At 39.7% G+C, this 17,266-nt stretch overlaps 1 protein-coding gene across 1 annotated transcript in view; it reads right to left on the bottom strand.

Annotated features, from left to right (window-relative positions):
- Positions 1-412: 412 nt before the first annotated feature.
- Pten (phosphatase and tensin homolog) overlaps positions 413-17,266 on the bottom strand; it is a 64,640-nt gene continuing 47,786 nt past the window's right edge. Inside the window, exons 8-11 of the mRNA XM_051146944.1 lie at positions 8,826-8,967; positions 5,231-5,397; positions 2,677-2,901; positions 413-685 (exon numbers count right to left, since the gene is read on the bottom strand). Of these exons, the coding sequence (XP_051002901.1) occupies positions 500-685; positions 2,677-2,901; positions 5,231-5,397; positions 8,826-8,967 (720 nt within the window). The 3' untranslated portion in view covers positions 413-499. The remainder of the gene's footprint in view (positions 686-2,676; positions 2,902-5,230; positions 5,398-8,825; positions 8,968-17,266) is intronic.

Below are 17,266 nucleotides of genomic sequence, written 5' to 3'. Positions count from 1 at the left end.
CATGCATTAGAATGTAGCAAGACCCTGCAGAAACTTCTCTTAGCCAACTGCAAACTTATCTGTTGCCACAAGTGCAGAGGGGTAGGACGTGAACCTGGGAACCAGAGCTCTTCAGCCACTTCAGCTGGTGACAGAAAATAAAAGGAAAAACTCCTACGTATACACATCAGTCTGTCTCCACTTTTTATAAAACTGGAATAAAATGGGAAAGTGCCATCTTTATTTATCCTAATTGAATTTTAAATGTCCTTTTGACACAAAAAGGTATATACATGACACAGCTACACAACCTTTTTTAACTGGACAACAAGTGTCAAAACCCTGTGGGTGTATAGGGTAGAACAAGATTGGTCAGGAGAAGAGAATTGTTCCTATAACTGCAATCTGACACAATGTCCTATTGCCATTTAAAAAAAAAAAAAAAAAGGTCCATTTCAGTTTATTCAAGTTTTTTTTTTTCATGGTATTTTATCCCTCTTGATTAAAAAAAAAAAAAAAATCAGACTTTTGTAATCTGTGAATGCTGATCTTCATCAAAAGGTTCGTTCTCTGGGTCAGAGTCAGTGGTGTCAGAGTATCTGTAATGATCAGGTTCATTGTCACTCACATCTGGTGTCACAGAAGTTGAACTGCTAGCCTCTGGATTGGATGGCTCCTCTACTGTTTTTGTAAAGTATAATTTCACCTAGAGAAAGAAAGTTTAAGATAAAAATGAACAATGAAGATGAATTTTATATTAGTAAAGACATTTGTTGTTACAGATTGACTTGAAAGTACTGTAACAAACATGAATTTTGAAGGGCTCTGCTTTTCAAATGATCTTAAGATTGTCTACTGTACACTGAAAAGATACACTGACATGTGATAACCATTTTTAAAGGGACATAAGCTATAAGTACTATATGAGTATATAAAAGTGCAAACTGAAGACAGTGACCTCGGCCTAACTAAATCACAGTATCTAATTTACAAATGCTTCTGAAATATTTCTCTTACAATTTGTTTCAGACAACTTTATTTTTATATTAGTGATATTATACATCAATGGTTAATAATAAAATGTTCAAGATAAATTAGCCCTGAAGTCTTCACCGAATGAGAAATTGGAGGAAGCTAAGAGAGACCACATAGTGGTCCAAAGAATGGGTCAGCAGCCTTTAGATGCATGGCTGCAGTAACTGTTAAAACTAAATAAGTTATGTATTTCCATTTAAAAAAAAACACAAAAAACAAACCCAGAAGACCAGGCAACATGCTAGAAGACAATGCCTGATGGATAGCTGGCAGGAGACCAGACTTAAACTAGATCTGTATTCTGTCTATAGCTTCTTTCTCATTATTCAATGCACTATGACTCTTTCTTATAACCAACATTTGCTTTAAATTCCCCCTTCAAAGTATTTTACGAATTTTACCACTGTTCCTGCTACTACTTGAGACCACGCAACCACCTCTTATCTGCACTAACCAATGTGCTCACTTCCCAACTCACCCCACTTCAACCCTGCCGCCTCTCCCTAGTTTCCAAGCCAGTCTCAATGTAAGGTAGTAAGCTGGACATTTAAAGACGAGCTCAGATTACAAGGTTTACATATTCTCTGTGCTCAGCACTCCACACATTCACATCAAGACTGGTTCCTGTGACTCTCCGTGGAAATGACTTCAGCCACTCAAATAGACAAAGCTCATTCCTGCCTCAGGATTCTTGAATCAACTCACCTCCACTCTTCCCAGTATCTGTTAATTAGGCCATTTACAATTTACATGTGTAAATTTTCTCATGTCATTCACACCTCTCTTTACATACTATCCATTTGATCAGGTCACCTTTGCCAGTTGCAAGGTTTATAGAACTTATTTTGTGCTTACTTGATAAATTTGCTTAGTGACAACGAAAATAGTTTTTCTCTACAATAACTTTTCCTTTTTGTTTTTTTGAGACAGGGTTACTCTGTGTAACATCTCTGGCTGTCCTGGACTCATTTTGTAAACCAGGCTGGCCTCGAACTCACAGAGATCTGCCTGCCTCTGCCTCCCGAGTGCTGGGATCAAAGACGTGCATCTCCACACCTGGCTAACTTTTTACACTTTATTTTATATTGATTGTTTTTGTACTACTTGTTGAACTCAGGGGATCACCCATATTAGGCAAGCACTGAAGTACATTGCTGGAGAAATGTTAAAACAGTAAAACTAGAGATAAATACATTTTAAAAGCAAATGATTACCAGGTGAGGCATACCAGTTCAAGGCCAGCCTGGGCCTATACACCAAGACCCTATCTAAAAACCCAGAAGGCAGGTGGTTGACAGCAATGTAAAGTTGTACAAAAGAAAAGAAATTTGTGCAAAAGAAAACCAGGACTCTAAAGAAAACTTAAAACAAACCTGAGATCCAAAGGCATTGAATATTAGGTCTATTTTCACTTAACATGTAAAAGAAACAAATACAATTTAATGAAAAAAAGAACTTAAAAACAGAGAAAGGAAAGGCTTAAGGAGGAAGACGACAGAGGAGGATAAGGAACAAGAGCAAATAGAGTAATAAACAGAAAAAGGAAGGGCTGGGCGGCCACTGGGAATGGTACAAATTGAAGGATACTAACGCAAGGTTTAGCACTTCAGCTTCATACTTAGAATAAAGCACACACTCCCATCCCAAATGCTTTTAACTGACCTTAAAATTTGGAGAGAAGTATCGGTTGGCCTTGTCTTTGTTTGCCTTGTCGAGGTCACTTTTCGTGAGGGTAAGCACTAGGTACTCCTTGTCATTGTCTGCCCTCTCCACACTGCAAATGCTATCCACTTCCTGATCGCAGAGACTTCCATTTTCCACTTTTTCTGAGGTTTCCTCTGGTCCTGGTATGAAGAATGTATTTACCCAAAAGTGAAACATTTTGTCCTAAAGCAGAAAGAAAGAAATAAGAGATGAATTTCACTTCTTTAAAAATATACCACAAATACCAATGTAATAAGGCACATATGATCTGATATTTCAAGTAAAGGCAAACACCTTGTGGAATACTCTTATTCACTAAGTTACCTTTCCTAAATTTGTCAGATAAAAATATAATCCTGTAAAATCTGGTAACTTACTCTTATCTTGAAATCCAAAGAAAAATATTTCCTATTCTAATACCGGAATATATAAATTATTATTGTTGTTGTTGGTTTTTGAGAAAGGGTTTCTCTGTGTAGCCTTGGCTGTCCTGGACTCACTTTATAGACCAGACTGGCCTCAAACTCAGAGATCCGCTGGCCTCTGCTTCCCTGAGTGCTGAAATTAAAGGCGCTACCACACCCAGCTCTAATACTGGATTTTAAAAAATGCTTTTGAGTTTGTGTGTACGTAGAAAGAAGCAAAGTTCAGGTGTTTGTACTTCACCGTAAGCCCAACTACATTTTTGCCTGGCTTCATGTCTGTGCACCCTGGGCATGCTCGATACCCATGGAGGCCAGGAGACGGGGTCCCTGGAACAGGAGCCGCAGATGGGTGTAAGGCAGCATGCGGGTGCTAGGAACCAAACCTGGGTCCTCTGGAGAGCAGTCAGTGCTCCTAACTGCTGAGTCATCTCTCCAGCCCACAGCAAGCCTTTTAAAACCTTATTGATCTTAATAATTTTAACAAACTTGTTAAGTTGACAATTAGATTTTACTTAGAAGAAAGCAAAGTAATATTTAAACTTCCAAAACGTGGCTCATTAATGTATGCTAATTTTCTAAAACTGTTTCTATAGGTTAGTCAGGAAAAAAGCTAAGGTAAATGGAAATTTATGAAAAGTAATCTAAGATACAGTTTCATGTATATAAATGTGTAACTCAGATCTGGAGTAAGAAACAGCACATTTCTAAAAGCACAAGGAGATATGAGGTAGGTATCTATTTTTAGAGACCATATTAAGCCCCATGTGGTGGCTCAGACCTCTAATCACTGCACTGGGGGTGAAAGCAGGGCTACTTCATCTGAGGCCAGCCTGGTCTACTTAGTAAGTTCTAGGCCAACCTGATCTACAAACACAAGAAAACCAGTAAGAAAAATGCACACACATGCACAATTTTATGTGGTCTACAGTTCCAGCACAGCCAGAGATACAAAGAGAAACCTGTCTCAAATCCAAAAACAAACAAAAAAACAAAACAAAACAAAACAAAAAACTGTAAGAGGAAAAAAACAACAGCAAAAAACACGCCTCAAATACATAGCTTTTGTCCTTCATGAGAGGTAAAAATAAGTCTATGATAAAAACATTAATTTAGTAGGTTTACGATTTTTCTTAACAACTGGTATCCTAGAAAAAGGAAATAGTTCTCCTAATAAATCAAGTCCACATTTAAAAGTCCTACAGTGAGTGAAATTTCCTTTTATCGCTTTAGAACAAAACAAAAAACAAACAAACACACACAAAAAACACAAAGACTGAGAAAATGAAATCCCCTTTCTGGCAATTTACTATCCCACATGCTTCTGGTGTCTTGCTCCGTCCTAGCTAAAACTCCATAGACTCACTTTAAATGGTCACATTGTGTTCCAAACGAAGGTCTACAGCTGAGACTTTGCCTTCTCTTACGTGTCTCAAGTCTCAGTAATACTGAACTGCATCTTTAAATTTATCAGGATTTGTTTGTTTGTTTGTTTGTTTGAGACAGTTTCTCTTTGTAGCCTTGGCTGTCCTAGACTCACTTGGAGACCAGGCTGGCCTTGAACTCATAGAGATTTGCTTGCCTCTGCCTCCTTGAGTGCTGGGATTAAAGGCGTGTGCCATTGAGACTGGCTTCAGGGTTTTTTGTTTGTTTTACTACTTCTTCATAGCCATTTCTTTCTGCTAAATAATGCTGACTAAATACTCGGTGATTCTGGGGAAACAAAATATAAATTAGTCCAGTCTCAACATAAAACCCTAATGGGAAAGACATGGTTTGTGTTGCATAAGGCCACAGAACAAACTGAAAAGGCCAACAAAATGGGCATGTGGTTGTGTGTGTGTGTGTGTGTGTGTGTGTGTGTGTGTGTGTGTGTGTGTGTTCTGCTTACATGTCTCATCAATACCACAGAAGTAAATTTCTGTAAATCTAACAAAAAAGTAACCGGAGCTCAGTTAGATGGCAGAGAAATATTCTGTCTTAAGTCTCTCCTTACAGAATAATTTCCTAACCAAAGGCTGCAAGCAAAAGGCCCTGAGGTTACTCATCAAAGCATGCCTATGTCAACCCAACAGAACTACAGTGCAAACCTTTTTGAGCATCTTGTTCTGTTTGTGGAAGAATTCTACTTTGATGTCACCGCACACAGGCAATGGCTGAGGGAACTCGAAGTGCATGTACTTGTCCTCCCGGCGTGTGGGTCCTGAACTGGAGGAATATATCTTCACCTTTAGCTGGCAGACCACGAACTGAGGATCTGTGTGGTCAAACACAATGAGATCGTTTCACCAAAAAATGAGCACTCAAATTATCAGAAACTATTTTAATGAGAAAGTAACAAAAACATACACAAATTGGTAATTCCTTATATCAACTGCTGATCTAAAACAAATCAGCAGAATTAATTATGTAAAAATATAACCAATCTTAGTAAGGATCTCTTCAACTTGAACCCTCAAGCTCTATTACAGATATGAAAATCAGTTACTACTTCATAAACAGTAAATTCTAAGACTAGACTCTAGCAATGTATTAACATCAACATTATGCAACATGAACATGAACATTATGCAAAAGACCCACCACCATTACTGCAAGCATAGAATAATTTCCTAGTGTTAACTGCATAAGGGCAACTTTAAGAGAAAACTTTAATAAACTCTAGCCCACATGATTATTTATTTATTCAAATTGTTATCTCCTTTCTTGTATCTTGCCATTCCCACCCTCTCTCCACATGGTTTTAATATATTATTTTTAATTTCTTCAGAATTTCGGACAAGCATTCAATGTATTTTGATCCAATTCACTTGCCACTTTGCTTTCTATCTCTTCCTGGATGCATCCCCAAGTCTTCTCCCCAACTTCATGTCCTCTGTGGTTTTTCTTTCTTCTTCTTCTTCTTCTTTTTTTTTTTTTTTTTGAAACCCACTAAGTCCAATTTGTGCTGCCCATACTCACATGGGTATGTTAGCAGGCATTTAATTTAAAGGTATAAAAATCAAAATAATGAGAATCAGAAAGGAAAACCTCCTAGATGTCTGCAGGAACGCAGCAGGCTCCGAGGGGTAACTACAGCAGAGCCCGTCTTCCCTCTAAACACTGTTTTCATCAACAATTACTTGGTTCCAATCTAGGTCTGTTTTAAAATTAGTGCTTAAGTACAGTTTCTCAAACATCATCATGATTTAGGTTAGCAACTCAACCAAAAGATAGTTAAAGATGTGGAAAGGATTGCCAGGTGTGGTCGTGCATGCCTTTGATCCCAGCATTGAAGACGCAGAGGCAGGCCGACCTTTGTGACTTCCAGGCCAGACTGGTCTACAAATCAAGTCCAGGACAGCCAAGGCTACACCGAGAAAGCCTGTCTCTAAAATGTATTAAAAAATCATTTATAGGTAGAGAGAAACAGAAAACTAACATGCTAAAAGTAGAGGGTGTGTGTGTGTGTGTGTGTGTGTGTGTGTGTGTGTGTGTGTGTGTGTGTGTGTGTGTGTGTGTGTGTATAGATATCAACACCAAAGGTATTATTTCTTTGAGGATGAAAAGCAGATTTTTTATCAATGTGACCAATGACTGGGAACAATGTGAAAGCCAAAGCAATTTAAGTGAAACTTCCAACTTAATAAAACTATAAAGATTTATGTACTTAGTGTATAAAAGCAATACCACAGCATCTCATAGAAAATAGGATCCTTAGTAAAAAGCATATAGGGTTAGTCTAACATGGATTTACAGACATTTATCACGAAAACTACCTCCAAAAGGAGAAACATCACATCAACAATCTGTGAATGCACTTCAAAGGCTAAAGGTTCAATGCGCAATGAGACACTTTACAAGACTTTATATAATAGTGAGCTATAACATGAAACAAATGAACAGGAGTATGGTAAACATTATTGAGATAAAATGCTTTATAATTTTATCAGCTCAAAATCTGACACTACTGATTGCAGGTTGCGGTAGAGGCTCAGCAGTGGAGTATTTGCCCAGTGCATAAGACCCTGGCCTCTACCCTTGGTGAGAGAGGCTGAGACAGAGACAGAGAGAGCGCATGTGTGTGGTGGGGGAGCACTGAGTGGTTTTCACTTGGTTATCTGTGGTGGTTTGAATGAGAATGGCCCCCATAGGCTCATATATTTGAAGGCTTGGTCATCAGGGAGTGGCACTATTGAGAAGGATTAGGAGGTGTGGCCTTGCTGGGGTGTGCCACCATGCTTTATGCCAGGCTGACTGATAATGGACTAAATCTCTGAAACTGTAAACAAGTCCCAATTAAATGCTTTCCTTTATAAGAGTTACTGTGGTCATGGTGTCTTTTCACTGCAACAGGGGTGATAAATACAGTGTTGGTACCTAATAAGACTCCTGAGCAGAGAGAGCTTTTCCTTATTACCCACGAATAACCTTTGTTTGGCTTTTCTACTGATACAGAAACTATAGGAAGAACATGAGTTGTTGTCCTTTTTCCTTCTCAACGAACCTGGTGATGTTCCTAGGCCAATGGCTTTCCACAGTCCATTGTGCCTTGTAGTCAAGCTTTAAAAATCATACTAACATGATCAGTATAGAAGTTCCTTAGAACTTCCAACAGCTATGTTAATAAATCAGGGGCCTATACTAATTGTCACACTCACGATAATCAAGTCTATCTGACAAAGATAAAAGACTCCAAGAAATTAATTTTCTCTATATAAATTATTTTAGAAAAAACTAAAATAACTGACAAATTGCAAAGCATCCATAAAATAATATTAAGGGATTCTAGTAAGTGACATCTATCTGAAACTAGGACATGATTGACCACTACTCCCCTGTGGTGCTTAGACGTTCAGGGTCTAAAAACTGATACAGAAAAAAGACCGCGTGGCAGCTTGGCCTTATTAAGGCTGCATAAAACTCCTCCATATATTTTCCATACACATCCCACCCATACATTTCCCTTCATTAAGTAAGTGCTTTGGGTCCAAGTATAGGGCTTCCTGTTCCTAGGTCTGTAGTTAAGAACTTTAGCCAAGAACAGCAGGAAAGGAAAACAAGATCAAAATGGCCTGGGTGGGTTAATGTGAGGTAGGCAGATGGTTGCTAAGGTGAAAGAGAGAAATTACAAGCAGACTCCAGTGTTGTGACCCTGTACTTATAAAGGGAGGGTCAGATCTCAAGATTCCTTTATTTTACGGACAAGCAAACTCAGTAAGATGGCGCGGCCAAGGCACAAGCTGAGGGCAGTAACCGAAAGCTGCATCAGCTTTCTTCACACACCCTGACTCCACTACCCTCTCAGTCTCTGTATTTCGAGAATACTGCTCTGGCCTCTCTCTGTCACAGTGACTGTGAACACTTGTCTCCCTCAGACGAAGGACTTGGTAAGCTGGTGATCCCACTGCCATCACAGGTTGGCCCGTCAGAGCATCTTTCTATTATTTTGTCAGAACACTTGGTGGCTATAACACAGAGTATTTCTCCCATAAATAGAACTCACTTCAAAAACACTACAATTCATTGTTCTTAGGTTTCTTAACCCAATGAGCTGAATAACTGAACTAACTACTCCCAACACTTCAGAAATACACTCTCCTGCATATGTTTAACCTGTAAATTTATTTCTAAATTTTTACACATTTAGATACAGTAATAGAAAGAAGTTCCCCACACAAGCAGATGAGAACTGAGAGCACTTACTGCACGTCCCGCCACTGAACATAGGAATAGTCTCAAACATCATCTTGTGAAACAGCAGTGCCACTGGTCTGTAGTCCAGGTGATGCTTTAACAGGTAGCTATAATAATATACATAGCGCCTCTGGCTGGGAATAGTTACTCCCTGGTAGACGGGGAAAAAGAAGAAAGAACAGAAGTCAAATTCAAAAGAAAATTTTCATTAAAGTTATTGTACTAAACTGAAAAGATAACTGGGTTATTCCAAACTTTCTCCGTAAGTGGCTAATACTCTAACTCAATATTAGAATAAATCAGAGCAATAGCAAAAGGAAAATATAAGATATTCTTAAAATACAGTTATTAAACACCTCATTTACTCAAAGATTAAATATTGTTCTGATCTAGGAACCCAACAAGCAAAGGCCATTGCGTATTGAAAGAAACAGCGGATGGCCTCTGTACTGTAGCTACATTCTTAATACCTAAGGCCCCTCACAAAGATGGACTTATTAGGCATGTGATTTTTCACAAACCTGCTTACCCACTTTCTAAGCAAAAGCCCATCAGAATCAGCACAATAGAGAGAAACGACTGCCTCTGAGCAGAAAAAGTAGCAGACAATGAGATTCTGACGTTAGAGCCCAACAAAAAGTGTGTACAGCTGAATGAGACACACACACAGTGACCTGTTGACAGGGGCACTAAGAGTGCCCCGTGCTTTATCCATTCCTTGGGAAAATCAGGGAAACACAACATGGCTTAGAAAATATGAGGCATTACAAGTGTTTTGAAGACACAGTTCACATGCCATCTGAAGGGGGAGCCTAGTCAGATATGGTACCCCAACCTATAACCCTAGTGCGGCAGAGGCTGGAGCAGGAGGACTGCTGTTACATCCCACAGGTGCCTGGGGTTCATAGTTCTAGGCCAGCATAACTATAACAAAACTTCCTCCCCCTACCCTCCCTCCCACACACAGACGCACACACGCACGCACGTACACGAGACGGAGGTGACTCAATCAGTAAGGTGTTTGTTTGGCAAGTACGAAGGACAAGGAACCCATGTATATAATTTTTCTTAATTGTTTTTTAATATGTATGAGTGTCTTACCTACATAAGTATGTATGTCATGTGTACACTGGTGCCCACAGAAGCCAGAAGAGGGCATGACATGGAACTGGACTTACAGATGTTTGTAAGCCACTATGTGGGTGCTGGGAATGGAACCTGGTTCCTCTAGAAGAGCAACAAGTACTCTAAACTTCTGGACTATTTATTGCTCCAACCAACCCCCCCCCCCAAACACATGTATTTTTTAAAAGGTACCATGCAACCATGTATGTGCACCAGGGAGGCAGAGACGGGCAGATACCTAGGTTTCACAGGCTAGCCAGCTTAGCCTACTTGGTGAACACCATCCCAATGAGAGAGACTGCCTGAAGAAGATGGATGGCACCAGAGGATAGGCACCCAAGGAACATAAGATCATACACCCCCCCCCCACCACACACAGCATGGAAAGATAACTCAAGAAGATTAAAAAAAAAAAAAAAACCTCTTCACATGACAATGTATTCACTGATGAAATATTTTTCTACTACACAATATAACTTAGGAAAAAGTCAACTTAGAAATATAAGGCAAATATCAAGTATTAAGTCAAATAGTTTAAAATAAACAGCAGTTTGGATATGGCAGTGCCCACTTATAATCTCAGTACTTAGGTACAACCAAGACCAGAAGTTCAAGGCCAGCCTGATCTATGCGAGGCCCAGTCTCAACAAACAAACACAATTGTAGAAAATGGTATTTTTTATGTTCATAAGAAAAAAGTATTTACAATGCTCTTTAATTTACTCATGGCAATTAAACCTCTACTGTGCTAACAACTCTTAGACACAAGTGCCCTTCTTCTGGTCAAGCAGAGAGTATAAAGGTACGATGACCAGCAAAAGTACAGGAGTATGGACTCTACCCACCCCCGCCTCTCCCTCGTCTGTCTGTCTGTCTGTCTCTCTGCTCTACATGTGTATCAAAATGGATATAGCTAGGAGTGGTAAGTACATGACTTTAATCCTAGTCAGGAGGAAAAAGCTGATGGGTCTCTGTGAGTTCCAGGCCAGCCAGGGCTACAAAGGCAGATCCTGTCTGAAAAATCAAAACAAACAAATAGAAAAATGAATATAAACCACTTGAAATCATGATTAGCAATTTAAGATTTGGCTAGAGTTTAAAAAAAAAAAAAAAAAAGAATCGCACTTAATAGTCAAAGCTTATATTTTCTGACAATCAAAATATGAACTTCAATTTGCTTCTTGAGGAAAATGAGTACAGTAACATGAACCTTTAAAATAGAATTCCCAGGAAGATAAACAGTAAATGCAGTTATACAAAAGAAGTCAAAATTATAAATTAGTATGCAAACAGTAAGTAACAGTTATACAAACAATAGTTGTACACATGCTTGAAAGGGTGAAATTTTATTTCTCTATACTTTTCTCCTTCCTTCCTTCCTCCCTCCCTCCCTCCCTCCCTCCCTCCCTCCCTCCCTTCCTTCCTTCCTCCCTTCCTTCTATGAGACTGGATTTCTCTTGTATGTAGGCCCGGCTGCCTTGGAACTCGTTCTGTAGACCAGGCAGGCCTCAAATTCACAGAACCCACTTGCCTCTGTCTGGAATTAAAGACGTGTACCATTACTGCCCAGCATATTTTCTTTTTAAATGTAGCTATTCACTGTACATCCTGGTCCTAGCCCCCACCCTCCTCTCTTCCCAGTCCTACCCTCACTCCCCGACCCCCCTCCCTTATTCCTTGGAAAAGGGCAGCCCCCCTACCCATTCACCCTAGCTCAACAAGTCCTATCAGGACTGAATTTGTCCTCTTCCCCTATGGCCCAGAGAGGCAGCCCAGTGTGGGGGGGGGGGGGGCGCAGGGTGGGGCTGATCAAAAAGCATGCAGCAGCGTCCATGTCAGAGACCCCCCTTTCCTACTGGGCCACATGAAGTCTGAGCTGCACACTGGCTATGTCTACATAGAAGACACACTCTAACTATACACGACTCCTAGGAGAGGGAGAACACCAGCCCTCCCACAAAAACTTTGATCCAAAACTCACCCTGCCTACAAGACATGCAGGGATAAAAAATGGAACAGATACAGCAGAGACTGAGGGATGTCCAACCAATGCCTGGTCCAATCCAAGGCCCACCCATGGGAGAGAGCCAACCCCTGCACTATTAACGATAACTCTGCTATACTTGCAGACAGGAGCCTAGTAAGGTTGTCCTCTGACAGGCTCCACCCAGCAGCAGTTCAAAACAGACGCTGAGACTCACAGCCAAACACACGGCAAAGCATAGGGAGTCTAGTGGGAAGGTGGGAGGAAGGATAAAAGGACTTGGAGGTGACAAGAGCGCCACAGAAGACCAGCACAGACAACTAGCCAGAGGAGCCTATGGAGTCTGGAGCACCACGGACCTTGCATATTCTCTTTTTAGAAAGTCATAGAGCCACATTAGTTTGAAGTATTGACATTAAGAAATTTCCTTAAAATGAAAAATGTTTAACTTTAATGTAAAATGTTATTAGAACATCTTTCCAATGCGACTTCAGCAAAGCTGTCACTGACAATTAAGGAGGTTAAAAAAAAACATAGCTAAGCAAGTTGAAGGAAACAGCAGACAGGAAGTGGATGAGGACTGGCATTTTTGTTTTGTTTTGCTTTGTTTTGTTTTTTAACAACATAAAGTTCTGAACCTGAACCATATTAATTTACTTCTACTCAAAAGATTAAAGAAACTTTAGGCTGTATAAAGCATGTGTATAATAAGCACATGCCTGCAGTCCTAGCTCTTGGGAAGTTGAGGCATTCTGGGTCAAAGTTAATCTCTGAGCCATATGATGACACCTCATCGTGAAATCTTTAAACAAACTAATTTTAAAAACCTAAAAGCAAACTGGTAAGACCGGGTTGCCAAGTTAGGAGTTGATGAGTTTCAGATGGTATTTTTCTCTTGCTTTCTATTTTTGGTACACATTTCACATTTGTGTACAGTAGTAAAAAATTCTCAACCTTATAGGTTTTCTCAAGTGACAGGTAGGATCCCGATTATCACGGCTTTTGTATGCCTAGTGGGTAGCTATGTCAACAATACCTGGAGCGCTCACCCACAGCTGAAAGGCAGTGCTAATGCACAGAGCGAAGCCTGCACCATGCGCAGGCCTGGACAGCAAGGCAAGGCTGACACTCAGGATTTGAACTGCCTGGCTAAACAAAAACATGTGTTTGACTACTCATCTTTGATTAAGTTACCGACACCCAGATTTAACCCCAAACGCCACTCGGAACACTAGCTCTGGTTCTCTATGTTGGGGCTTGATTTACTAGTCCAAATAGTTTACTGTTTCCTCACTTTATTCATTTCTACTTTTGTCTCCATTTTCTAGTGGTTAATAACCTAAGTGTGAATGCATCTTTCTTCAGTGGCTCAAAATTACTCAAGAAAGTGGTTTTAAATTTCCACAAGGACGAGAATTAAACTTTAAGCTGCAGTTCTACTCACCTATTATCAAGAACACGGTCTTTCTAGTCTCAAGGCTTGTGGGGTTTGGAGTAGTCTAATGAGTCACTAATCCAAGCGGACAATGCAAAGCATTTTGTGCTCGTTTTATTACTTTCATCACTGTGTGCATCTCTTACTTTGTGCCTCCTCAGAGTATACTCAAGATTTCTATCACTGTTTCTTTTTATTTTGTTTTTCCAGCTTTTGCTATACGAATTTGATTCCTTTTGCAATATAAGTTCACAACTGCTTAGTGTCCACATGGAGTATCTCGTATGTTAATGTAAAATGACATCTTTGCTCAGTTTTATGCTGTCTATTATAATGCCATTCAGATACTAAAAGCCTGTCACTTGCTTGGGAAATTTATATTTTCCTAATATATTTTTCATTAATTCTTCATTTTTAAGCCCTGGCCATTTAATGTCAATTTTTCTTTTCCATTTGGTTTTTCAAGACAGGGTTTTGCTGTGTAGCTGTCCTGGAACTCATAGAGATCCCCCTGCCTCTACCTCCCAAATGCTAGAGATTAAAGGTGTGGACCACCACACCTGTCTGACTCTTGATGACACACATCTTTTAGATCCATGATACTGCCATAAGACTATTATACTGAATTAGCACATCACAATACAGTATGTGATGTATGCTCATCTTCTATGCATTTAGAGTCTAGATGATCTTCTATAAGGTAAATTTATAACTTAGACTTCTTTTTTTTTCTTTTAAGATTTATTTATTTCGTGTACAGTGTTCTGCCTGCATGTGTGCCTGCACACCAGAAGAGAGCACCAGATCTCATTACAGATGGTTGTGAATCACCATGTGGTTGCTGGGAATTGAACTCAGGACCTTTGGGAGAACAGACAGTGCTCTGAACTGCTGAGCCACCTCCAGCCAACTTAAGACTTCTTAAAGAAATAATTTTCTAATTGAGCAAACTTTCCTAGTAATCTGGAAAACATTTTCCATGTCTAAGCTTGTAAGTAATATAAATGTTTCAACCTAAAAGTATTTGCCTGAAGAAGGAGATGTACATTTCTGAATGATCACAATAAATCACAAGGCAGTAATTCAATAAAAGAACGTGGCTCTTAAAGCTTGGCACTTATGACAACACAAACGGTAGTTATTGTAGCTACTTTCTAATATTCAAAACATATTTCTATGATTCCCATAACATTGCAAGGTACATATTATCACATACTTTATTTTAAGACAGGGTCTTATTATGTGCCAGAGGCTGGCCTCAAAGTGATTCTCCTACTTCTTCAACCCCCAAATAGCTGAGATTACAGGCCTTTGTGACACCATATCCAGCCATTATAACCTCAATTTTCACCTGGGGGAGGGCTGGCTTCATTTTCCATGTCTGCAGTATCTGCAGTCTTCAATCACGCTGCCGTATCTGAAGGTGACTTTGAACTCTTGATGCTCCTGCCCCTACCTTCCAAGTGCTGGGGTTACTAGAGTGTATCGAGCCCAGCCTTGTTGCCTCTATTTTAATAAGAAAACAGTATTGTTTTTAATATTTAATTTTCAAAAAAACAGCATCTGATTATCTTTCTCAAACTCAGTATCTGGACCTAAATGAATCTGACTAGGGTGACCTGAAAACAGGAATGCTATGTGACTTTAACGAAGTCATAACTTCTCTTATTCAGTGGTTCCATCTGTGAAGAACCTAAGGTTTGGAGTGCATGGTGCTTCCATTCTATGAACTATAACCGACATTAAATGGTGCTACTTGAGCGACAGAATCTCTGTGGCAAAGGTGAAGTGGACCTTTTCTAGCCACCGCTCTTTCCTCAGCTGGATTTTTCTCTCAGAAGCTGTCGTTCTCTTTGTGGCCTGGAGGTGTTAGGGCTAGTCTTCAATCCAGATCAGAGGATTCCATTCCCTAGCAAAAACGCTTGCTTCAAGAAGAGGAAGATGCTTTAAACCAGAGAAATCAGAGCCTGTTCTGGAAACTTTTACTCAAATTGGTGTTCTCTTCCCATTGCTGTCAAGTACTCAGAATGCAAGCCTGAAGCTACAGGACCACAGCTTGGCGTTACATGCAAAGATCCCATCTGAAATAAACACAGGCAAGAAAGAAAAAAGGAACAGGGTGGGCAGGAGTGACTTCTGACATCCGCTCAGCACTTAGCTCCAGACCCTGGCTTTTAGCTTATAGTAAGTACATGTCTCCTTCTGCTTAAGCTTACTTTGAGTTGGGTTTTTCTGACCTAAAACTGGAGCGCTCATACATTTAAAACAGCTATCTCTTTTTTAGGCATTAGTTTCTAGTCTAGGAATCAAAAAGAAAAGGAAAAAATTAAGTAGTGCTTAGTATAGCAGGGGGAGGGAGTCAGGGTTCACAATTAGGAAGCACGGTTTTGAGTGTGACAGGCGGACGTGACTCAGGGCAGTGCAATCCTCGCAGGTGTGCTCGGCAGTGAGTAACCGTTTAAATCTTTCAAAACCACAAAACTGCACAGTTTTCTGAATCTATGGACTGGATAATAGGCTACAACAGTATGCATCAGAAGAGAACACTTGACCCCATGATAACTGATGTCACAAGAAAATTAATTACACTGGGACTTTTTTGTTTGCTTTGTTTAATGACAGTAACCATAGCTTGTTTGGTTTAAAATAAACAATAAGGAAGAAAATTTCATGAGGTTATGATATGGGGGAAATGTAACAAATGTAACAAACAAACGAAAAAAACCAAAAACACCCTGATATAATAGGTTATACAAATCCATTCTCAGAGACAATAAAGAAATCTCTTGATACTACACTTAGCACTATTATTTTAGTAAACTTGACAAACTGAGGAATTGAGCTCATTGCTCACACAAACACACACTCTTACACGCACACCTTTCTAATAACCATTTTGGAAACAAGGAAAATGACTGAAATCTTTTTCAAACTTTCCCTTGAACGTTTAATAAAGAAAATAAACATCAAAGCCCATTTTACTTGCTATTATTGGAGGCCAGGCAGAGCAGTGATTCTGGGTAAAGGCAGTAACAGTGTCTTTGATTCTGAGGTTCGAGAAATCATTCCAAAGTCGGGGCTCACCAGCACTCTGAAGGCTTTCCACTTTCTTCGTAGCTTGCATAATGTAAACTATGTTACAGCACTGAAACCTAAGTGCACTTGCCAGCAGCAAAGAACACATGGGAAGTGCCCCCCAGAGGGTGACTTACAGCATGCGGGCCAGGGGGTGGGGTGTCAGGTTCACCCTCGCGCCTTTGCATTTGGACAATATGCCACACTTTCATAAAGCAAAGTATCAATTATACAAGTAAGTAATTCCCGGGGAAGTGGAATAAATAACATACTTGCTTTGTATTACTGAATGAAAGGTCTGACTCTTTGTTCCCTTGAATGGCTACTTCAGCCCTGGGATATTTTTCTTTATAGGAAGTATCAACTATTGCCCTTCTCTGCAATACTCAAAACCTAAAGTATTGTTCGGGCATTAAAAACACAACGCTCCATTTTGATCAGCTTGCATATCCAATCTGCAGTATGTCTCTATGTTAAGGCCTGGTCATAATACTATGCAAAGTCTACAAATTTTGCACAAGAACATGCCAAGTGTCTCCTCTTTTAAAATAAGAAGAAAAAGAAGATGAAGATTTTATACCAGAACATAATTTTCTTCAGCTTCTTATGGTCCCTCACAGTTAAAAATTAAGAATATAAGAAAAATAATACAGACAATTCTAGTAACATGAATCCCATATAAACTATAAAACAGATTTAAGAAGTATTGGTCTCCAGTAGCTTCCAATTACAATCACAAAGCGCAAATGCATAAACACAGACGGCAAGAAGCTGGCAGACATGTAACTAGAGAGGAATTCTTAGCCAGCACACAAGATGCCAGGCATTGTT

This window comes from Acomys russatus, chromosome 5, assembly GCF_903995435.1.
Source record: "Acomys russatus chromosome 5, mAcoRus1.1, whole genome shotgun sequence".
Classification (NCBI taxonomy): Eukaryota; Metazoa; Chordata; class Mammalia; order Rodentia; family Muridae; genus Acomys; species Acomys russatus.
The sequence above is the reverse complement of the archived record's forward strand: the minus strand, read 5'-3'. Positions and strand labels throughout refer to the sequence as shown.